General features: G+C 46.2%; 1 protein-coding gene across 1 annotated transcript in view; it reads right to left on the bottom strand.

Annotated features, from left to right (window-relative positions):
* CNMD (chondromodulin) overlaps positions 1 to 25,314 on the bottom strand; it is a 105,142-nt gene that overhangs the window by 5,846 nt on the left and 73,982 nt on the right. The window contains exons 5-6 of the mRNA XM_086934915.1: positions 21,561 to 21,714; positions 5,486 to 5,673 (exon numbers count right to left, since the gene is read on the bottom strand). Coding sequence (XP_086791041.1) covers positions 5,486 to 5,673; positions 21,561 to 21,714 — 342 coding nt within the window. The remainder of the gene's footprint in view (positions 1 to 5,485; positions 5,674 to 21,560; positions 21,715 to 25,314) is intronic.

Here is a 25,314-nt window from a genome sequence, read left to right as displayed (position 1 = left end):
AGGGGTGTTCCATGGGTGTTGCTGTGAGTGTCGCAACACCCATGGAACAAGACACATCTCCAGATTTACGAGAAATCATAAATCAGGAGATGAGTCTGAATGCTACACCACCCTAGAGATGGCGTAGCGAGGCGCAACAAGGAGAAATGTTTTCATTTCTCCTCATTTTTTCATCTTTCAATGCGTGCTGCATTCTACAGCACGCATTGAAAGAGGAAAATGCCTGTAGTGATTGTTTTTGTGCAGGAAAGTGCACAAAAATAAATCTCCCCATGACGAAGACATTCTTGCACCATGGTGCAAGGGTGCCTGCGCCAGTGCATGGCTGCAGTTTGTGCGCCAGCGCAGGGGGAAGCACATATATGCAACATATTCTTATAAATATGTTGCATCCCTGTGCCGCAGCGTGGCGCAGCTAAAGAGCTTGCGGTCAGACGCCTCTGCACTTCCTTGTAGATCTGCCCCAATATTTATAAAGCACTTCTATTCACCTGCGAGGGTATCCAGGTGCTCAGAGCCATGCTGCTCCAAAGGCATCAGTTGAACAAACAGCTCTTGAGTCCCTTCCTGAATTCCTGATGAGAGGGTGAGGTCAGGAGGTGGACGAGGAGGCTGTTCTAGGACTTCGCGGCGAAGGAGCATCCTTCACTGTTGCTTTGGTGGATGAAAGAGATGTGAGCGAGAGAGAGGGAAGCAAAGACCAGGTGTCTGAAGGGTTGGTGGAAGCTTAGACGGTTGATGTATGCTGGTCCTTGATTGTGTAGGGATTTGTAGGTGTGTATCAGCATCTTGAATTGACATTTCTTGTGAATAGGGAGCCAGTGGAGTTTCTTGAGGTGTGGGGTGGTGTGAGTCCATTTGGGGACGGCGAGGATGAGTCTGGCCGCTGAGTTCTGTATGGTCTACAGCCTTTTCAGGAGGTGTGTGGTGATTCCCAAGTAGAGTGCATTGCCATAGTCCAAGTGGCTAGTGTTGAGGGTTTGAGTGATGGTATGTCTGGTGCTGACAAAGAGCCATTTAAACATCTTTCAGAGCATGCAGAGAGTGAGGAAGCAGGTGGAGGAGACTGCCTATATCTGGCTTTTAATGGTGAGTTTGCTGTCTAGGATGATGCTGAGGTTCTGGTTGTGATCTGTTGGAGTAGGTGAGGGTTCTAGTTCAGCAGGCCACCAGGAGTCGTTCCATGGGGAGGTGTTGTTCTTGAAGATCAATACTTCGTTTTGTCTTTGTTGAGTTTGAGGCAGTTGTTTTGCATCCAGTCAGCGACACTGGTCATGCACAAGTGGAAGTTAGCCTTCGTGGTGGACGGAAAAAGAACAATTGATGGACAGAATGCAGAACAATGTCATACATTCACGCCAGTACAGAAATCTGGTCCTAAATCCATAGTTTTTTTGCTCACCATGCCATTCCAGTTTGGACCCAGCCATATGCAAATCAGTCTTGACCGTGCGCCCAATGGGAACAGTACAGCCCGAACTGCCAGGCCAGGTCCTGCCCGGACCGGAATCAAGCATCCTAGGACCGGTTTCTGGCTATCAGGGCTCATCAGCCAGGATAGCTTGACTCCAGTGGCATGGAGAGCACGGGACCCACGTCTGGGCATACCCATCCCACTCAGGGTAACAAATGCAAAAAGAACAATTGATGGACAGAATGCAGAACAATGTCATACATTCACCCCAGTACAGAGTGTCTGAAAAGTTTCAGCACTCCGTCCATCATCTCCTTGTGTTTGGCCCAAGTTGGCAGGGTATGCCCAGGCGTGGGTCCCTTGCTCAATTTGCCACTGGATTCAAGCTAGCCTGGCTGATGAAGGGTGTTACCCAGAAACCGGTCTCAGGGGGCTTGTTTCCGGTTCAGGGAAGACTTGGCTTGGCAGTTCGGGCTGCACTGTTCCCATGAGGCACAGGGTCTGCATATAGCTGGGTCTGAACTAAGGTAGCGAAGTGAGCTAAAGAATGATGATGGATTCAAACCAGATCTGTGACTGGGGGTGAGTGTCTGAAAAGTTTCAGCGCTCCGTCCATCATCTCCTTGTGTTTGCTTTGTTCGTGGTGGATGGGCCATCAGATAGAGTGAGGATGAGCTGGGTGTCATCTGCCTAAAATATGATTTTCAATCCATGGAGTCTGACGATGTTGGCCGGGGGGTGGGGTCATGCAGGCGTTGAACAGAGTAGGGCTGAACCTTGAGGGATGCCGTTGATTAAGTTTGTGGGTTCCAATGTGAAAGGTGGTAGGAGGATTCTCTGAGTTCTTCCGGTGGGAAAGGATGCGATGCATTTGAGGGCATCCTCTTGGATTCCAATCAGATGAAGCGTCTTTATAAGGGTGTGGTGGAACACGGTGTTGAAGGCTGCTGGGAGGTCGAGGAGGATCAGGGCTGCTGTTTCTTCCTGGTTCTTATGCCGTTGGTGGGTGCAATCAGGGCGGTTTTAATGGTGTGGTTCATGTGGAATCCAGATTGTGATGAGTCCAGAACATCGTAGTTTTCCATGTATTCCGTGAGTTGATGGTTGATGGCCTTTTCGAGGACTTTGGCAGGAAGGGGAGCAGAGAGATGGGCCAGTAGTACTTGAGCTTGTTGGGGTTGGTGGACAGTTTCTTGAGTAGGGGTTTGACTTCAGCATTTTTCCATTCTTCGGGGAAGGTGGCATAGGTGATGGATGTGTTGAAGATGGCCGTGAGCTTGTAGCTGATAGTCCTGTTTCCGAGGTTGAACAAGTGGTGGGACAGGGGTCAGTGGGTGCCCCTGAGTGAACAGAGCAATTCAGAAAAGGGGGTGGTGATGGACAGAGTATCTGAATTAAACAGAACACTCATACCCAGTCAATAGATCAGGGCTTGATCCATCACCGTTGTTTAGCTCACTGCACCATCCCAGCTCAGAACCTGGCTACATGCAAATTAGTCTGTCCCTGGCCCAGTGCGTCATGGGAACAGGGCAGACCAAACTACCAAGCCAATTCTTTTACTGGGAAGGAAACAAGCTTCCGGGGACCGGTTTCTGGCATTACAGCCGTCTTCGGCCCGGCTTGCTTGAATCCTGATGGTGCAATGAGCAAGGGACTCACATCTGAGTATGCCCTTTCACGCTTATGGTGGACAAAACGATTCAGTGAACAGAGTGCATGATGGCTGTGGTGCTCAGTTTGGTGAGCTGGTTCCAAGTGGTGATGCGGAGGTCGGAATTTGCATCTGTGGGAGCGAGGAAGCTGAGGATGTCGGAGGCGGAGGGTTGGAGTTCGGAGTGTTTGTAGATTATGGAGATCTTCTCTTGGAAGAAGTCTGCCAGGGTGTCACCAATTTCTTGGAAAGGGTGATATCTCTGGCTGTTGATGGGTTGTAGAACTCCTTGACGATACTGAAGAGTTCTTTGCTATTGTTGGAGCTGGCTTCGATGCAGTCGTCCAGGTTGTTCTTTTTTGTCTCTTTCTGGAGTTGGTGGTAGTGATTATGTGAAGTCTTGAGGATGATGCAGTGTGTGAGCTCCTTGCTGGTGTGCCATTTCCATTCTAGTTGCTTTATGTGGTTCTCAGTTTCGGGGTGTACCAACTTGCCTGTTTGGTGGATTTCTTGAGTTTGGTGGGTTTGATGGGGGTGACTCTGTCGGTGATCCAGGTGGTGAAGTTCTCGACAGCCTGTTCAAGCTTGGTAGTGATTCCAGGGTGTAAGGTGTTGAGGGCATCAGTCCATTATTTTTCAGATACTTTGTTACATCTGCAGTGTGAGGTGCTGGGTGACTTGGTGGCATTGCAGGGGGCTTCTGTGATGGTAAAGTAGATGATAGATTGGTCCTTCCATGTGAGCTCAGTGACATGGCTGTACTTGACTCTTTCGCTGGCTGTGAAAATAGGGTTGAGCGTGTGTCCTGCGTTGTGTGAGCAGGAGGAGAGCTAGGAGGCGGGAAGTGGGAGGCGGGCGCGACAAATGGTGAGAAAACGAGCGGCGAGGTGGGCTGCACAGAGATTCAGCAAAATACAAGATACAAAATTAAAAATACAATGCAACATAAAATCAGCCACAGAAATAAACAGTGATGGAAGGGCTAAAGATAACACACAGGGCATATCAATGAAAAGAAGCACAAGCTTTAAGGCAGTGAGGGGGGAGCTAGCACACAGACCCGCTCATATGGCCATCATCCTGTAGACTCAACGTATATAGACACTGTGACCTCTCTTTGGGTCCATAAAAAGACATAATAAACCTAAAACAAAATCTCCCCCCCCCAACCAAAAAAACTGGATGCTAGATAAAGTTTATCTGCATGTGTAAAACACTCTAACGCAAATTGGGAATGTCTTGGCACAACAGGAAATACTGAAATAAATACCAGAAGCTAAAGGTTACTAATGTAGACACAGGGGTGTAGCTTCAGGATGTGTTTGGAGTGTTACACCCCCTAATAAATGTATTTTCTGGTAAATAATTGGGTACAGGTGATTTTAGTCAGTATGGTGAGGTGTCTGTCAGATTTGAACAAGAATCTTTACATAAACACAGACAAAAATGCAAACATACTCTCTTCCTCTCTGCTTTCAAAGTGTTGGATATTTTACAAAATATTGTGTTTCCTCTCACTTAACAACTCTGCCAATCCGCATTTGTCTCTGTTTCCACTGCCACTTTAGTCCCTCCATTGTGCCTAGGCCTGGGCGGTAAATTCCGCTCCACTTGTGGAATTTGGGTAATTTCGCGTTCCGTGGAGAACGTGGAATTGCCAAAAATTCCGTGACCTGTGGCTTTGCAGAATTTTATGCTTGTTCGAGCTTTCAAAATGTGTGTTCACAAGATATTTCCCCCCCCCGAGCATGCAAACAGCGTTCGCAAACAGGAAAAAAGCATCGCGAACTGGAGGAACAAGCAATTCCGCATGTTCGCCGAACTCTGTGTGCTCGCGGAGACTTTTTACCGTTTCGCAGGACTTTGCGTGGCGCGACTACGTGAATTCCACCCACCCCTTAACTTGTGCCCTCCTTGTCGTATAATGAACTTTAACATTGCATGCCAGTGTGAATGTTGGAAAACCTGAAGCTCAACCTCTCCCCCCTCCACCCCCCAATCTTACTGGCCAAGCTATGACCCTGGATGAACACAATATAAAATACTTCAAAACACAGAGTCAAGTTTTTCAAATTGTATACTATTAGATATGTGTTACATGCTGAGATGCACAACAGCTCTTTATTGCTTCTATTTAAACAAAGTGTGAACGAAAATCACATAATGAGATAAACTTGAAAAATAATAAATATGCAGTGATCTATAAAATAAGCAGTATCTTGAGAAGCACCTGCTACAGACCTGTCTTTGCCTCTTCAAGGTACATATTTGAATCCCACCTGGGTGATGTTAGCTTCTCATCAAATCTGGTTAATTAACTTATTGCAACCGACTTGGATGATAGACATACCTGATATTACAAAATACAATTTATTCTTATTTCTCAGATACATATAGCAATATTTCTCTACACTTACGTGATAAGGGTTTTCAGGATTGAAGGGTGGACTTGTTGCATTTGCTCGCCGAGCAGGTGGTTGAGCCGGCTGGCTACCACGGCGTCTGGTATTTGCCTCTTCAGCGGCAGCTTCAAATTGGCTCAACTGGTCTTGGTGTTGTGCTTGCCGACGCTTTTTCCCAACGTCTCTTTTCTTTCTCTGGCTTTCTGAAAACCGTAGTCATTAAAAATATTAAAAATGGCCCTAATTCAAGAATTTTTACATGACAAATAAAGAGGTCTACTAATGTCTTATATCCTGCTCAATTTAAGTTAACACAAGCTCTTCCTGATGACCCATTGCGACGGCAAGAGGGGGTTCGTGTTGAAGAAACTTCCACAGATTTAGTGAACCTACTGTTACTTTTACTCCTTTTCTGGAGTGGAACTTGCAGCTAGGCAATATAGAGTTTGGAAGTGGATAGGATCAAGCTGTATTTATAACAGCATAGATGTGTAGAATAATTTGTTCAAACAAGGAATGTAAAAGATAATGGGAGTAGGCTAAGTTACGTCTTTGCAAATTTCAGTTTCATGGTTTCTCTAGTCACATATGTTACTTTAGCTATGACATTTGCCTGTCCTTTATGTTATTTAAGTTCATTCCAAAACGACTTTTTTCTTTTCCAATCCAGGTTCTCTTTATCTCCTCTCCATATCCTCCTGACTTTTTCTATGAAGCTGGTTAGCAAACACTTAGATGGAATGAGTTTGAAAAGGTTCCCTTGGGATCACTGAAGTATGAGCACTCGCTTGCTCTGGAGTCGTTGGGGGGGGGGACCTCTGACCTGGTAAAAATTAGATGGACTTTTTTGGTGAATTCCTAACCTTCCTTACCTTTGCGAGTAAAAAGACGAACTCCTGATTTTTTCCGAAAGAAGCTTCAGAAATACTACAATCGATACTCCCTGTTTCCCACTACGTAGGTCTACACAGGTTCCCATGCTTTGCTCGCATTCAAAAGAGTGTTGAGGAGTTAATTTTTTGGCTCTAAGAAGACATTCAAGCTCTTTTGTAGAAGCTCTGTAAGAAGATGGCAGACAATGACAGTATGTCTAAGGCTACCTTGCAGCTCCTCCAAATTCTGCAAATGTTCTGCATTCTGTCCATCACCTGTGGTTTTTGCATTTGTCACCCCGAGTGGGATTGGTATGCTCAGACGTGAGTCCCATGCACTCCACACCACTGGATTCAAGCAAGCCGGGCTGAAGACGGCTGGAATGCCAGAAACCGGTCCTCGGAAGCTTGTTTCCGGTCCAGGGAAGGCATGGCTTGGCAGTTCGGGCTGGACTGTTCCCATGAGGCACAGGGTCAGACTGATTTGCATATGGCCATGTCTGAACTGGGGTGGTGTGGAGTGCAAAAAAACGATGGATTTAGGCCTAGATCTCTGTACTGGGGTGAATGTATGACATTGTTCTGCATTCTGTCCATCACCTGTGGTTTTTGCATTTATCACCCCGAGTGGGATGGTTATGCTCAGACGTGAGTCCCATGCACTCCACACCACTGGATTCAAGCAAGACGGGCTGAAGACGGCTGGAATGCCAGAAACTGGTCCTCGGAAGCTTGTTTCCGGTCCAGGGAAGGCATGGCTTGGCAGTTCGGGCTGGGCTGTTCCCATGAGGCATAGGGTCAGACTGATTTGCATATGGCCATGTCTGAACTGGGGTGGTGTGGAGTGCAAAAAAACGATGGATTTAGGCCCAGATCTCTGTACTGGGGTGAATGTATGACATTGTTCTGCATTCTGTCCATCACCTGTTGTTTTTTCATTTGTCACCCCGAGTGGGATGGGTATGCTCAGACGTGAGTCCCATGCACTCCACACCACTGGATTCAAGCAAGCCGGGCTGAAGACGGCTGGAATGCCAGAAACCGGTCCTCGGAAGCTTGTTTCCGGTCCAGGGAAGGCATGGCTTGGCAGTTCAGGCTGGACTGTTCCCATGAGGCACAGTTTAAGACTGATTTGCATATGGCCATGTCTGAACTGGGGTGGTGTGGAGTGCAAAAAAACAATGGATTTAGGCCCGGATCTCTGTACTGGGGTGAATGTATGACATTGTTCTGCATTCTGTCCATCACCTGTGGTTTTTGCATTTGTCACCCCGAGTGGGATGGGTATGCTCAGACGTGAGTCCCATGCACTCCACACCACTGGATTCAAGCAAGCCGAGCTGAAGACGGCTGGAATGCCAGAAACCGGTCCTCGGAAGCTTGTTTCCGGTCCAGGGAAGGCATGGCTTGGCAGTTCGGGCTGGACTGTTCCCATGAGGCACAGGGTAAGACTGATTTGCATATGGCCATGTCTGAACAGGGGTGGTGTGGAGTGCAAAAAAACGATGGATTTAGGCCCAGATCTCTGTACTGGGGTGAATGTATGACATTGTTCTGCATTCTGTCCATCACCTGTGGTTTTTGCATTCAAACTGTTTGATTCATGTTTCTGGAGAGAGAGCTCACTTTCAAGCCGGCCTTGCCAAAACAGGCACATCGCGTAATCTCCCCGTGCCTCAAAAAATGAAAATGAATGTGTCCTTGTGTCATGCAAGTGGTGCTTGTGTAAAGCGCTCCAATACCTTTGAGTCTATTTACCGTTATATGATATTAAAAAAAAAAGAGAAAACAAATTAGCAATTTTGATTGCACTCCCGGTTAAGGCAACATTTCACATGCTGTCAGCAGAGGATGTAATTTTGCGTCATTCTCTGAGGAAGATGCATCATGGTGGGCTCTATGTAGAGGGAGAGATTTATAAACCGCATGAGTGATAGAGCCTGTATGGCCTTATTAATATTTGAATTCTAAGCGCAAGTGCTAAGGAGGGAGCAGCAGGCAGGGGGAGTGGTAGAGGGGAAATAGTACCTCACTCACTTCGGGAGCATCTGACGGGCACTGATTAACTTGAACTCATCGGTGCTTGGTCCCTGCTCCACAGAAATGACCAGAACTTACGTATCACATGCACTGGCCAATTAGGGAGGCTGTAAAGAAGACTGGTGTGAAGCCAACAAATGGTAAGCACCTGGCGGCTCTAATCCCTGTGTGTATACAATAGTGTCTCACAAGCGAGAAGCCTGCGCTAGCACATGCTCTCGCACTCTCAATCCAAATCTGCTGTAAAAATACACAGAAATTTGAGGCAAATAACTTTACCAAGGGTTCATTAACAGCCTCTTGAATTGCAATGCAGCAGGCACTGATGGACTTCCAAGTGAACATAACAAGATAGTTAAGTCCTTCTCCTAGGGATGTGTAAGTTTTTTTGACAAATAGATACTAACGTTCTCATATCAGGCCTCTGGAAGACACAGCAATTTTAAATCAAAGAATACAAATCCCTGCACATCTTATAGACCAATCTAGCTGCTGCATATGGATCAAAAGAAATATTCTAACATGTGGGCAGCCTGTCTAGAATAATGTGAAGATATTTTCCTGTAAAGAGAAACTGAGTCAGCAAAATGATCTGATATGTACTACAATACATTTTGAGGACAAATCCTCCCCCTTTTAGGCACCATCTACAGGCAGCTTTTTGCTGCCTGTTGTTGAAAACCTATTACATACAATGCAAATAATCTCCGTAGGCTTTGGGTCAGCCTATTGTTACCATTGTTAGGCTTACTTGTCAAATTGCTTGCTTATAATTGAATGATTTTTTTGTGTTTGTCTATCCCTGGGAGCACAGCTTCTTTACCATCCTTTTAATTGGATGGATTGTTTTTTTGCAAATCTCCACACAAGGGAACTACTTTTTTTCTACCAGCGCTTCATGTATTTCCTAGCTCTCTCCCTCCTGCGATACTTCATGAGTGAAATCCCCACCCTTAAATGGTCTCCATGTAGCTCACCTCCCCTGCTACTGCTTCCTTTGCCCGTCTGCACCCTGCTCGGTTTTGTGTATACTTGTTGTTTTGTTTTTCTTTGGACAACCATGACCCAGTTACTCTGTTGCGCCCCCTCCGGTTCCTCCTGGCCGCTCATAGCCCGTTAGTCCATTCCTCGCCTGCTCTACCATTGCTCCCCCACTTTCAGGTTTTTAGTTTGAAAAAAAAATTTTTTAATCTTTTTTGGAGGGTGAGGCAGCTGCAATTTGCACTCCTTTCTAAAAAAAAAAACAACAATGCTTTGGCCATTTTGTATATGTTTTGTACATTTAAAGATCCAAGATGGGTAGCTGTCATCTTGGAACGGTAAACGAAAACAAGGAACAAAATGGCCACTGTGTCATTAAGCATGCAAGGGCATGCCTGGTGACACTGCCCATCGTAGCATCATGGCGGGATGAGGCATGTGCTTAGGCATTAGCATGTTTTTTTTTCTTAGTTTTACTGGTCATGCTCATCATTGGCAATACAACAATAACCACGTTTTTTTTGTTTTTGCTGGCGCTAAATAGCATTGTCAAAAAGCAATGGCAACGCCAACAGGTCTGCATAGGCAAAGCCAAAAGGCAAAACCTTCAGGTTTTGCCAGCGCGTGCTGCAATACGTCACTGTATAAGGGGCCCGATATAGTTCTAAGACAAGCCATTGGCGGCATCATGGTAACAAAGATCTCCCACGTGTCATCAACATTAAACCTTGTCCTTGATCCAGATGGAGACTCTTGGGGCTGGGTCCCCTACCATTTTGAATTTACAGGCATTTATATAGCGCACGTCTACCAAGCGGTTTCATGGCGCTGGAGGATGCCGACCGAGGGCTGGAGCAAGGAATTACTGGGAAGGGAAGGCATGTGAAAAAAGAAAGTCTTAAGTGCCCCACGGAATTCAAGGTAGCAGGAGATGGATCTAATATACAGGGGGAGGGTGTTCCAAAAGGTAGGGGCTAGAACAGCAAATTTCAAACCCCCTGATCTGCTTTTTTTGAACCAGGGAACAGAAAGAAGGAATTTGGTAGAGGAATGAAGGTCTCTATTAGGGCGATAGACATTGATGGCCGATGAGATGAACGCTGGGGCAGTCCCTGCTATAGCCTGAAAGGTAGTGCAGCCTAGTTTAAAGAGAGCCCGTTCCTTGATAGGCAGCCAGTGCAGAGATTTAAATAGCGGAGTAGAGTGATGAAATCTGTGCAGCCCGTAAATCAGGCGGGCAGCCTGATTTTCGACTAACTGGAGACGGTGGAAGGCGTATGCGGGAGAACCATTGTACACTATATTGCCATAATCCAGCCATATGGGTATTTCCCCATTCCATTGTTAAAGCAGATTCCCCCTATTTGAGCACTGCAAAACCATCACTGTTCATTCACTGCCGAATGAATTTCCCAGAGATACCTAACTGGTACACCCCTTTTCTCTCACGTACTGAGTACAGTAATATAAATGTGTGAAACTAGTTGGTACAGGTTAGGTCCATTGATAAACTGCGAATGCAACATGGACTGGGGTTCAGCCAGGAATAATGGATATCACACATTTAGGAACATATTTATCAACGTGTTGCATCGCCCTTGTGCCATGCAGGGGGGGGGGGGGGCGGGTGCAAGGGTGACACAACACTAAAGTAAGATTTATCAAGCCATGCAAAGCCAACTTGTGCAGCTCTTTGTGGCTTGATAAAACTGAGGTAACGCAATGCAGTGCAAATTACTGCATTGTGAAGTGTGGGTATCCCACACATCCACCCATGGATTTTGCAGCATTCCCGGATTTACTAACGCTGGTAAACCTCGGAATGCGCCAAAATACTAAGACTCCCCTGGTGAGGTACAACAAGGAGAAATAGCTTTATTTCTCCTCCTTATTTCCTCTTTCTAAGTGTGCTGCATTCTCCAGCACACTTAGAAGGAGGAAAACGCTTCTGAAGAATGTTTTCGTACAGGAGGGTACCCCTTCCTGCAAAAAAACAATCCTGCCTACAATGCAGGCCCCCTTTTCCATGATGCAAGGGTGCCTGTGGTGGTGCGAGGCAGCCAAAATGGCACCAGCGCAAGGAAAGGACAGGAATGTACTATGTAATGGTACCAGGAATGCACTATGTAATGGTAAACACAGTGCATTCCTTTCTCTTTCCCGCAGCACAGCAAGGTTGCTTACTGTGCTGCGGGAAAGTTTGATAAATATGTCTCTTAGTGTGACACACAGCCTACAACACAGATTCAAGTTGGGAGCAAAAGTAAGTGTCCACTGCATATTAAATCGTGACAGTGTCAATAGGAGTCCATCTGGATTTATGAGCCACTTGTAGACGAGTCTGGTTTAGTGAGCTGGATGCTGTCCTCGGGCTCAGACAAAGTAGGAATTCAGGAGCAGATAATAGTGCAGATTTACAAAGTTGTCACTCAACACAGTGCAGCCACCAGAGTAGCTGTGCTGTGTGAGAGGAAAAGAGCAGGACAGCATCATATCTACTAAGATATAGAATTCCCGTTCTCTTTCCTAGAGCTGGTGCTCGATCAGGCAGCCTAGTTCCATGCACAAAACTTTGAACCAAAGTTAAAGGGTGTCGGCATGATGCCTAGAATAGGTTAATCTCACAGTACACAGTACAAAACACTATGCTTCAATAAACTTTAAAACGTTTCCCACTTTGTACATGTGTTGTACAGTGCAAGGGACATGCAAAGTCAGATATGTGTGGAGAAATAAAAACATTTGCTTGGATCTGTCTTGTACATGATACCTGCATTTTTAGGAATTATAAGGAATGAATTAGCAAATTCTTGCCTTGAAACAGGTGATCTAATTCTAGCTTATATATAGACAAACCTAACTGTGGGACAGTTGACTCTATCTACCAATCAGGAATGCACTAACTCATCACTACATTTTACAATCAAACCAAATAGTCAATTGAGTGTGACTGAACTTTGCAGGGCCTTACTAATAATTTGGATAGTGGGAGTACTATCCACCAGTTCACCACAACTCTTGTCTGTCCATCACTGGGCTGTAATTGTTTTTAAGGATAACGTATGTCTTTCTATGGATATGTATTCTAAGGTAGCTGACTGATGTTATGCACAATTGTAAGTGGAAATTAAACTCTCTGTTGGCAGTTCTGGAATCAGAGGGAATATTCAGGATTTGTTTAAGTTGATGTGGAATCCTGACATACCCCCAAACATAAGAATCTCTTAAATGACTGGTGATAAATTGATGCACTGTTCACATAAAGAACAATATCATCTCTGTATAAGGACAGTGCAATTCTGCATTTGCTGAATGGTATACCTCTAAGTGAGGGCTGAACCTGCAGTGCACAAGACATAAGCTTAAGTGATACAAAAAGTAAGGGCCATAAGTTATTACGGGCACCCTTGTCGAGTGTCCAAAGGCATTGTGATTGGGTCTGAAATTAAGTAAACTCTCATTCGAATCATTGTGTTGGACTACAAGCGATACAAAGCAAACATAATCAATCCTCAAACCAAGTCTCCAGAGCATCTCAAACATACAGGGGCACATTTACCAGCCCCTATCACCACCATAACGTCACTTTTCACAGCATTGTGGTGGCAATAGGGGCTTCACCTTATTTACAAGGCAGCGTTAGGCCACTTAACATGGCTAGGCGCTGTCTTGTAAATGAGGCCTCCTTTCATGCTATCCTTAGCATGAAAGGGGGTGGGAAGTGGGTGTTGGGGTGGGTATTCCACCGCAACACCATTGATTTTGACACTGTCCTATATTTACAAGGGTGTCGTAAATATGGGGCAGCTTCAAAATTAAGACCAGGTAAAACCTGGTCTTACCATGGAGCAACGAGGAGAAATGTTTGATTTATCCTCGTTCTTGCTGTTTCCATGTGTGCTGCATTGTGAAAATTGCCATTGATTGTTTATGTGCAGGAAGGGACACCTCCCTGCACATCAATAATTTTACCCTGCAACGCAGACACAAGGGTGCCTTGCGTTGGTGCTAGGCAGCTAAATTTAGCGCCAGCACAGGGGGAACTGCAGGGCTGCACTATAGTATTGTAAATATGGAGCAGCTCTGCGTTTCAGAAGTGGAGGTGCACAGCGTTAAGCCAAGAAGGCTAACGTTGCGCTCCTTCACTTCTATTGTAAATATGCCCCAAAGTTCCACCCCAGTGAGTCAAATGCTTCTATAGAATCCAGGAAGAGAGCTGTTGTCTGTATCTCTATCTGTAGAAGGTGTTATAAAGCACATATGGTGCATAAATTATGTGATATGCAATGTGCAGATAACCCAGGGTATCACTGTTTGCCACCGTAGATCCAGACAAGAACGAATGAGATCATTCTTGGTAGACACATTAAAGATATATATGTGTTATAATGCACCTGGCCTTCCTCATCTTGTTACCACCATGCTTTCAATCACCCACAGATCCGCCAGGCAAGGGTCTCAGCTGGCCGTTCACTCACACCATACTTTCTAGCAAACACACATGTATAATTTAGCTTCACAGTCTGCTGCATTATCAAATACCACTGCTAGTGTGCTCTGTCTAGTGCCCATTTGTCATGCAAGTCCACACATTCTAGGTCCAAGATCCCTGAATATAGCCGGTCAAGACCCCCGATACAGGATTTTACATGGTGCAATAAATATTACAGTATCCTCCAGGGCACCCTTAACTGAGGCCTTAGTCTTGGCTTTAAGGCTGCATTGTGGATACTTGTCTCCACTACTGTATTTCTTTTTTTTTTTTTTAATTTTTAAAACCTTTATTTTCAAATCAGTGCACACAGCTATTTAGCCTTACATCCCGGAGGCTAGGCAGCAAATCAGTAACCAGATGTCAAGTGTGCAAGGAGCAAGGTACCAGAACACATCAAGGTTGCAATTTTCTGTTTTTCTTTTTTGTAAAAAAGGTAACAAATACAGAAAAGAAGGCACCAAAACTAGTGCTAAGAAGTAAGGCAATTAAGACAGTTGTGCAACAGGGCCTGATCACGAAGTCGGCTAGGCTCAATAGCCACAGTTACAGTTAGAAAACAGTACTAATATTTAGAACCATAGGGGGAGGGGAAACATAGGATAGCTATGCAATCAGAACACGTGTTGGATTTATAGGTTACGGAGTCAAGCATTCCTCCAGTGGGGCGGTATCAGGTGGTATGCAAATGTCACCCCTATACTCATTCCAGGCCCCCCATATCTTCTGCCATTTTTTGGGTTTACCCCTGGCCACGTACACCGTCTTCTCTCGGAACATACACCAGTCCATGTTGGCCTTCCACTGTACCACCTTTGGGGCTGTTGTCGCTCCCCACATCTGTGCAATGTCCCTTTTCGCGACCATGTTTCCCAGGGTAACCCATTGGGATTGTGCATTGTTATGATCAGTTGGGCCCCAGATATTCAAGAGGCAGCGCCGGGCCTCCGCATGCACTTCCACCCCGGTCACCTCACTCATAACCATGTGTATCCGCCTCCAGTAGGAAGCTATCGCACTGCACTCCCAAATAATGTGCATAAAGGTGGCCAGAGCACCACAGCCACGCCTACAGAGGCCATCCACTGAATGCCCCATGTGTATTAACCTGGGACCTGTAACATAAACTCTATGTAGAATTTTTAATTGTACCAGCCGCAACCTGGCAGGAATAGCAACTTCCTTGGGTGAGGACACCGCACATTGCCAGTCTTCGTCATCGAGCTCTATCCCGTCTCGTACCCATTGGTCTCTCACCCCAAAAAGGAGGTCAGTGCGGACATTAATCAGTTTTTTATAGATTAAGGAGATAGCGCTATCAGGCATGTGGCCGTCTAGTACCCTATCTTCCAGGGGGGGATATTCAGGGATTTTCTCGCCCTCCGGCATGGCTGCCAGAAGTGCGTGACGCAGCTGAGCGTACCGGAAATATTCCGTACCGCCCAGCTGGAACTCCGTCTGCAGAAGAGCAAAAGATTTTACCTCCCCTTTCACTATCATATCTTCCACCTTGGATATGCCGATCATGTCCCACTTGTCGAAGCCCTTGGTGTGCCACAATTTACCTAGTATCTCAGAATCGTAGAGAGGTGTAGCCATTGTAAGCCTACCCTTCCACCCCTGTGACTTCGTGATCGTCCTCCATATGTGCACAGCCGTTTTCGTTGGCCCAGACATCCGACCATCCAGGGATCTCGAGTACAACGCCCGGTGGTATTTCCCGTCTTCAAGGAGCCACCGATCCATGGCGTAGCCCGGGCTCTCTGCAGGACCGTAGAGGCCGTGGTTTAGGGCTGCCAGCTGGGAGGCCCAGTAATATCTCCGAACGTCAGGTAATGCTATACCCTTGTCATACCACGGGAGTGTAAGCTTCGTAATGGCAATGCGTGGTCTACCATCCCAGAGCAAGGCACGTTGCAAGCTCTCGATCTCCCTAAAGTAACTAGCTGGGACCGGATCTTGGGTATTTTGTAGAGCATACAGGAACCTGGGCAGGGACATCATTTTAAATAATTCCGCACGCCCAAGAAGGGAGAGTGGGAGTTTACGCCAACCCTCTACGTCACGTCGGAGACGGAGGAGGGGGGGAAGTAAATTGTTCATGTAGCGTGTCTTGGGGTCTGTTGAGATGTAAATCCCCAGGTATTTAAATCCCTGTCTCGCAACCTGTATGCCACAGTCACTTGGAAGTCGAGGCGTCCCCCCTCCCAGAACGTATAAGTGCGACTTCGACCAATTATTGACCAAGCCAGAATGCCTACCAAAGAGGCGGAGCATGTCACACACCACAATAAGTGACTTACAAGGAGAGGTGAGGTACAGCAAGATGTCATCGGCATATAGTGACACTCTGTCCTCGAATCCAGGGGACCAACAGATTCCATGTATATCAGGGTGGTGTCGTAGCCACGCGGCCAGCGGTTCAAGTGCCAATGCAAACAACAGGGGCGACAGGGGGCAACCCTGCCTGGTGCCCCTGTGGAGAGCAAAGGACGCGGAAATACGACCATTGACCGTTACGTTGGCCAGCGGGCCGGCGTACAGAAGCTTGACCCACCCCACGAATTCCGGACCGAATCCGAGCTTCGCTAACACTGCCCATAGGTAGTTCCATTCAAGGGAGTCAAACGCCATCGTGGCATCCAATGACGCCAGGACGGCCGGCTCTCTGAGTGTGTGAGCCCTGGCAAGGGCTCCGTGGAGTCTCCGAAGGTTGAGGGCAGTGTTGCGGTGTGGAATAAAGCCCGACTGGTCTGGGTGCACCAAGTCGCCAATTGCGCCAATCAAACGGTTGGCCAGCAATTTAGCCAGAATCTTAGGCTCAGCATTCAACAGAGAGATGGGACGATACGATCGGCACAGGTCTCTGGGTTTCCCTTCCTTATGGATGACCACAATGGTGGCCAGCCTCTGGTCGTGGGGAAGCATGCCCTTCTCCTGCGCCTCCAGAAACATGTTCCGCAGGGGCAGAGAGACGACATCGGGTTTGATTTTATAAAGTTCCACTGGTATACCATTGGGACCGGGCGCCTTGCCAGATCTAAGGGAGCGAATGGCGAGGGCTATTTCGTCTGCGGTAATTTCCCTATCTAAGTCGTCCCGGTCCGTCTCCGACAGACACGGGAGATCCATCTCCACCAAAAGCTCTCCGGAGTCGGCCTCAGACCTGTCAGAGACCGAGGTGTAAATGGCCGCAAAGTAGTCTGCGAACGTCTCGACTATTGCACTCGGATCGGTGACGGTCAAGCCGTCCTCCCCCAACACTTCTGGAACCACCCGACTAGCCCTTTCCTTTTTGTCCAGCCAAGCAATGAGCTTGCCCGCCTTATCCCCGACGTCGTAAATCCTACCCTGCTGCTCTCTACCCATGGTCTTGGCTGTATCGGAGACAATGTCTCGATATTCTGACTGTTTAAGCGAGAGGATATGTAGCAATTCAGGTGTCGGGCCGACTTCCAGCTGGGAGTCCAGGTCCTTAATCTCAGCTTCGATACGGACTACGTCGGCATCTCTGCGTCTCCGGACTTCAGCAATAAGGGAGAGCGCCTCACCCCTCAAGACTGTCTTAAACGCCTCCCACAAGGTGACGGCCGAGGCAACCGACCCCGCGTTCTCAGCAAAATAGAGCTCAATAGCCTTGGCCATGAGTCCACGCGTCTTCGGGTTGCGAAAATACCATGGATTGACTACGACCACCCGCTCAGTAACCACAATATCAAAGTCGAAGGACACCCAGACCGGGGAATGGTCCGAGATGCCCCTCGCTAGTAATCGGGCCTCAGAAACTGCCGATGCGTGGGCCGCTAGGGCTAGGATATAGTCAATTCTGGAGAGACTACCGTGTGCCCCGGAGTGAAATGAATATTGACTCTGGGTAGGATGCATAAGCCTCCAGCAGTCAATCAGCCCCATGGTGTCAAGGAAATCGGGCAGCCAGGATTGCGAACTTCGGAGATCTCTGAGCGGATGTCTGTCCAAGGTCCCTGAGCAGACCGAGTTGAAATCGCCCCCCACAATAAGCAACCCCTCGGGTAGGCTCAAGATGGCGCCTCCAAGATCCTGAAAAGTGTTGTTTTGCAACCCAGGGGGGACGTAAACTGAAACCAGAACCAGAGACCGTCCCTCCCATCTCCCGGAGACAGCAGCGTACCGCCCCCTCTCATCAACAATGCTAGAGTTAATCTCAAGTGGGAGAGACGCGCGCACCATGATACCCGCCCCCGAGATCCCGAGGAGAACCCTGAATGTGCCACCATCTTGAATCCCTTCCTGTTAAGCGCTTGACACGTATTTCCCACCAAGTGTGTCTCTTGTAGCAGAATAACATCAGGCATACATCTCTTAAACAGTTGTAGAACCACCCCTCTCTTGATACGATCACCCAAACCGTTAACATTCCAACACAGCACTTTTAGTTTCCTACCCCCCATCGTCAAATCATGAGCCCTTGCCTCCCCCGGCAGGCCTCATAGTTACACAAACAGAAATAGAACAGTCCTTGTTGTGCCTTAAAAGAAGAAAAAAGAGAGAAAGAAAACAAACAGAACCAACTATCAAACCTCCCCCACCCTGCACCCCTGCATCAGACTAAAAAGCCCCCCCAACCAGCAGTGTGCCTGTCGCCCCATTAACTAAACTACAAAAAGACCCTAGAGGAGAAAGGAGATCACACAGTCCCCCCTGCCACCCTCCATAACAGGAAGAAGGATATACATCTTAAAGTGCAGCAGTTTGGCATTGGTCATTGTCAACAGGGCCACCGACCGACAAAGTTGTAAAAGTGAAGTCTACTCTTGTTGCTCAGGGCCCCCCGAGGCGCCCTCCGAATGTTCTCCTCGTTCCTCGTGTCTGTGCGGCAAGGTGTCCAGCCATTCGCTGACCACTTCAGGCATGTCAAAAAATACAGCACGGCCATCATGCTCGATACGTAGTTTCGCGGGGAACATCATCGAGTATTTCATACCTAAGTCCCTGAGACGTCTCTTCACTCCTGCGAAGCTTTGACGCTGGCGCTGAACTGCCCTAGTGAAGTCCAGGTAGAAGTTGATATCCGCATTCTGAAATTTGAGGGGCCCATTACGTCTCGAGGCCTGCAGAATTACGTCCCGATCTCTGAAGTTGAACAGCCGTGCTATGATGGGTCTCGGCGTGGCGCCCAACTTTGGACGCCCCCCCGGCATTCTGTGGGCCCGCTCTACTGAAAAGAAACGGCTGAGGCCGGCAGGGGACAGATGAGTTTGTATCAAGTCTTCCACAAAGAGATCAGTGGCCGAGTCCTCTGCCCCTTCCGGTACACCGATGATTCGAACGTTCTGCCGCCTGGCACGTCCCTCAAAATCTTCCAGCCGCCTCGAGAAGAGATCGTTGGCAGACCTCAGGTCCCGGACCTCCGTCTGCAGGTCCGAGACATCAGTTGTGAGGCTGGCAGTTTTTATGTCCAGCGATTTAACCCTGTCGTTAGTCTTGCCCAGATCAGCTCTAATCAGGTTAAGTTCGATCGCCAGAGTGTCAACTTTGTGTGTTAGGACCTCATGCTGTTTGTGCATCTCCGTCTTGATGCCAGCTATGGCCCCCATAACATCTCGAAGGGTCGGCTCCGACGTGTCTGGCGATCCCTCCCGATGGGAGTCTTTAGGCCGGGCAGCCGCATTCGGAGAGATCCTCTGTTGGGCATAGCGGTCAATCTTATTCGACTGGGGTTGAGTAGTCTTCCTACTAACTCGGCTCGCCGTCCTGTCTGGTTCGCCCTTGCCCGCCATGTTGGAGCCAGGGAATTGAACAAAGGGTGGCACACCAAGGCCACTCCGGTTAAGCGAAGCGATTACAAAGCGTAGCAGCCTCCGATAGTTGTCCAGCGAAAGGCCACTCTGCAAATTCGTGTGCTCCGCAGGGCCGACGTAGCAGTCACTCACACAGCATTTTGTTCATGCGTCATGGTGTCGTTGTCGTCGGCCATCACAGAGACAATAGTCCATCCCTGGCATGATTCTTCAGCACGGTGTAACTCCGTCCGGGAGCGTCGGATTTTAAATCGGACAGCGGATCCCGTCTCAACGACCGTTCACCAACCAGATTCCACCACCATGGATCAGGATTTCAGTCAGGATGTATGCGGAGGGTCGGAGGGTCTCCGGAGCTCCGAGCTTACGCGGCCATCTTGCTTGCCCGCGAAGCTCCTCCCGACACTACTGTATTTCTTAAGTTTGTTGTTGCTGCACTTCTTTTCGGATTTAAAGGTTTAAATATCATCTTCGCTGCGCCTAAGACACTCAATTTATTGCCATTGTAATGTCAATGTAGGATCATGTTGTCATGCAGATGTTAATGATTGCATTGTGTCAAAATTAATAAAACTAATCTACAAAAAAAATATATATATATATATATGTATCATCTATGGTACAGGGTTGCTTTCAAATGCTGAAATAATTTTTAGCCCAGTGGAAGCCCAACTATGCGCATGTTATTCACACATCTGAGTGACTGGACACACAAATCAGACCACAGTTTTTATCTACTGTGAAAACCCATAAAATGTGAGTAGGTCGATTTATTGTAAACGTTTTCATGTCTTACTAAAAGATAATCTTACATGATGTAACTTGGACACGTACTGGGTCTTTTTAACTGCATCTTCAAAAAATACTTAGGGTAATACTTCCTAAAACATATCGCAACACAGCTCAATAACCAAAGTTGCTGCACTGCATTGTGTGAGAAAGCTCTCTCCCCAGCTCTGTTGCACAATCAGGCTGCTAGCGCCATGCACACACCATTGCACCTTATTGCAAGGGTGTGTGTGTGATGTTTAGCATAGGTTTTGTACTGGAAGGGTATCCTTTCTATACAAAATATTATGCTTAGACTTACTTTAAAACTTCTCCTACTTTGTATGTGTGCTGTACAGCGCGGCACCCACACAAAGGCAGGAAAGATTGGCGAAATAAAAGCATTTCTCCTCCATAACGCCAATGTCAAAACGACAAAGCAGCTAGGTACTGCTTTACGTTTCTTTTCAGCGACTTTCCAGCGCAAAGCAAATTTTACGCTGGAAAGTACATTTCAAATAAACATTTTGTTGTGATTTTTGTCACTTTTGGGACGCACACCCGGTGTAAAAGAATGGTAAATATACCCCTTGAAGTCAAAACCAAGAAAAAGGGCATGACCCAATCAGCATGCCACCCTCTTCATCAGCATACCAATAACATTTGCAAATGCGGAAGTGACATGGGGGCATATTATCAAGAAACAGAGTTAAAATTATAGCCAGTTTAGCGGCAGGAAACTGCCGCTAAAGCGGCGATAATGGGCTTGATAATATGCCCTTGAGAATTCCAATAGAAGTCCATGTTCTGGTGTGAACATGGGCTTCTATGGGAATTCACAAAGGCATACTACCAAGCCCATAATCACTGCTTTAGCGGCAGTTTCCTGCCGCCAATGCGGCGATAATTTTAACGCCATGCTTGATAATATGCCCCATTGTTTCTTACATTCAGAAGGAACGGCCTTCTAGTTCATTGCTGCACATTATGTTCTGCTTAAATTCTGTTTTAGGTGTAAATGTACAACCTCAAAAGTAAACGGACGACTGAATTATAAACCTTTCGAGAATCTTGACCTGGCCAACAGTAAAGTAAATATATGTAGGGTTAACAGTCCTTCAAAAATAAACAAATAAATATTTTTATCGGGTTCTTACCTTTAGGATATGTTGGTCTCAGCCAGAAAATGGGGAGATCGCCGCACAATTCTAGGATTTTGGGACTGAGGAAGCTGTTGTCTTTGACCGGCTGGTCTGCAGCTACCCAAATAAGAGAATTCTCATCAAACTTAGCTGGCATAATTTCGTCTTCCTGGAAAAGAGCACACGCTTGTAATGTGAGAATTCAAAACACTGGACTGTTTGCATATCTATGTTCTGCAACTATCCTTGCCTGTTCACAGCAAGGACAAAGTTCACACTCTATAAAGTTTTATACAACATTTACCAAAAGGACAAGCTAAAGTTGACGCCTTGATTTTAAAACCACTCAGTATTTTTCACATCTTGCATTCTTTAATCGTGGTGAACATATATCTTATTTACTGCCCTCAAGGATATCTGCCTTATTCTGTTCATGGAAGAACAATTGTGTAGAATTGAGATGCACAAATAATTCCAGGTTGTAATTCTAAATGTTGATTCTGATTTCAGTAAGTCCTTCACGTATTACATAGACTGATAATTTTTCAAGCAGTTTACCCTTCTACATTTCATGGTTTGCAGTTAGCCTGTGGGCGGCTTTGCCATTACATCGCAAATTCAGATAAATGCACGAGCAGTTATTACTTTCCCCTTGGGTTATTGTCATGAAATGAAATTGCCTGATAATTTTCTACATTATAAATGTTGTAAACCATGTGAAAATATTTATTGGAACAGTATCATTTCCCTTAGGCACTTCTAATTTAATTATATTATCTGCTACATATTCGATTGGAAAGTAGCCGCCTTTTGAAAAAATATATCAGTACATAAAAATATTTAGCTACTATCCAGTTTTAAAGTATACAGTTTAAATTCATGTATGCAAGCATTTTTAAATATATGTTTTTCTGATGTACATTGGTGGTCCATTTCGATATGCTAAAAGCAGTGCTTACTCAGGATATCTATAATGAATAATTTAAAAGCTCATTAAAGGAGGTCAGGAGCTCTCAAATTCTATTAGTGTCCCTCCATTATAAGTCACAAGATGGCACTACAGGCCTCAATGTACAGATTTGTAAATATTTAACCTGAGCTCCCTTAAATAATAACAAGTGGTGGTAAAGGAAATCAGTACAACACAGTGACGAGTGCCGGATGTGATATAAATCTTTATAGATAAAAAACACATTGGGCCCGGTTCACAAAAGTAATCTGAGACAAAATCCTAACTGTACGACTTTGGGTATTCACTTCGGGCATTTAGCAGTAGTAAAGTTAGGATTCTTAACTTTACTACTCCTAAATGCGCTTTGTGAATACCGAAAGTCGTAAAGTTAGGATTTTATCTCAGATTACTTTTGTGAATCGGGCCCATTGAAAGTGAGAAGTTACAGTTAAACACGTAAGTTAATGATCTTTTGAGAAACCTTAAAAATCTCTAACAATCATGTCAATGCTTCCACTATTTGCTTGAATGGGCAGAGTCTTCTTCAGGGCAAAGAGATGTCAACAGCCACAAAATGAATTCTAAATTTGAAGAAACACAATGCACAAGAGAGACATTTTTTACATAGGTATAATGCTGGTAAAATGTAAATTTGTCAGGCCACCTGGTCAAGGTGATTTTAACTTTCACTTAGAGAATTTTTTAGATAAGAATATTGAATCTCTGGCAGGCACGATGGCATGCATTGGTGTTTCTCAGATAGGGGTGTATCCTACACATCTTGCAAGCCATTCCCTTAGTGGAGTCTTTACCAACAATCCCTGCGTTACAAACTCGGATACCCTCCCACTTACCTGGACGGATCATAGTGATGTCTTGTGAAATAGAGCTCTTACCTAAAACCCTCCCTGCGAAAACGGCACGTAGTACGCATGCAGTTTATGCCTGGCATAAACATCAGGCCTCAAATTTAAACTCTCTTCTAGCAGGATACCTGCCAGTGATCACTAATAATCCAGACCAACTATCCTTGAATTACTCTGCCAGGCTTACTTCAGCTGTTACCAAGCTTGCACCGGCTAAAAACTTAGATAGACAACAGACGTAAGCCCTCAGCACCCTGCTTTAATGATACACTAAGAGCCCTCAAACAAAGTTGCAGCAGGCAGGAACGTAAATGGAGGAGGGATTACAATATACTTGAGAAAGAAAGATGGAAAGGGGGTGGGCGCATCCAGCCTCACGATCCAGCACTCAGTTTGCCCCAATGCATCATAATAAATGCAGTGCATGATAACACGTTCTTCTGTGTCAGGCTTTAGCTTTTCACCCTTGTTGGTGCAGCCAGTGCTGTGTATCTCTAGACATGTGTTTCAGGATAATTTTCCTTCTTCAGGAGAGAACAACACTTTTTTGAGGGGTGCTGGAGATGCTGCCCAAAGTCTTCTCAGGTCTCAGTACCACTCGCTGGGCGCAGGTGCATCAACCAGAGCTGGGTAGCTCAAGGGAGACTTTTCAAATAGGAGGGGAGTGGGCGCACACTGCCTCACACTCCAGCACTCAATTTGCTCCTTTGAGCATGCGCATTTATGTGTACACGAATGCACGTCTACTCACAGATTTGCATTTGTGTACACGTGTGTCTGTAAGAGTGTGTGCGGGTGCATGAAGCCTATGAAAAATCTACTTTCCATGAAAGAAATTGTAAGTCACACTTATGCAAGGGTTCAAATGGAGGACCCATAAGCCTAGTGAGAACAATGTTTAGATTCCATTCAGGAGAGGGTCTTATCCTGGGAGGAATGATTCTTTTGAGGCCTTCCATGAAGGCTTTGATGGCAGGAACTCTGAATGATGACAGATGCTGTCTGTTTTGAAGGTAAGCTGCTATAGCAGCAAGATGTAACCTGATTGAGGAGTATGCTAAACTGCATCTTTGTAGATGGAGCTAGTAGCATATTATTTTTGGGATGGAAACATCTAGTGGGTTAATGTTGTTATTGGTGCAATATATAACAAACCTTTTCCACTTGGCTGCATAGCATGCCCTAGAGGTGGGACATCTAGCTTCTTTGATAACATTCATGCAATCAGGTGGGAGATTGAGATATCCAAATTCTAAGAACTCAGGAGCCAAATCTCTTGCTTGAGCTGCATGGGGTCTGGATGCATGTTTTCTCCATGGTTTTGTGTTAGCAGGTATGGAGAGAGTTTTAGTTTCTGATGTGGTACCACTGAGAGTTCGAGTAGTGTGGTGTACCACGGTTGCCTTGCTCATGTTGGTGTAATGAGAATCAATTTGAGGGAGTGTTGCTGTAACTTGCGTACCACTAATGAAATGAGTGGGAGAGGCAAAAAAGCGTACGCAAATCTGTCTGACCAACTCATCCATATTGCATTGCCTTTGGACAATGGGTGTGGATACCTGGCGACGAAGCTTGGGCATTTGGAGTTGAGGTGTGTGGCAAACAGATCTATTTCTGGCTGTCCCCACTGTAGAAAGAAAGGTTGAAGAACTTGCAGAAGAAGTTCCCACTTGTGAATCTGTTGTCTCTGATGACTTAACAGATCCGCAACCTGATTGTGAACTCCTGGTAGATGTTCTGCTAATAGGAAGATCTTTGAGGAATGGACCAACTCCATATGCTCTGCGCCAGCCGGGAGAGCTGTAAGGAGTGTGTTCCTCCCTGTTTTTGGATGAAGTACATGGTTGTCATATTATCGGTGCAGACTAAGACAGCTTTGCCTGATAGGTAATGTTGAAATGACTTTAGAGCGAGAAAAATGGCTAGCAACTCCAAATGGTTTATGTGGAGT

Source organism: Lissotriton vulgaris, chromosome 8 (genome assembly GCF_964263255.1).
Source record: "Lissotriton vulgaris chromosome 8, aLisVul1.2, whole genome shotgun sequence".
Lineage (NCBI taxonomy): Eukaryota > Metazoa > Chordata > Amphibia > Caudata > Salamandridae > Lissotriton > Lissotriton vulgaris.
The sequence above is the reverse complement of the archived record's forward strand: the minus strand, read 5'-3'. Positions and strand labels throughout refer to the sequence as shown.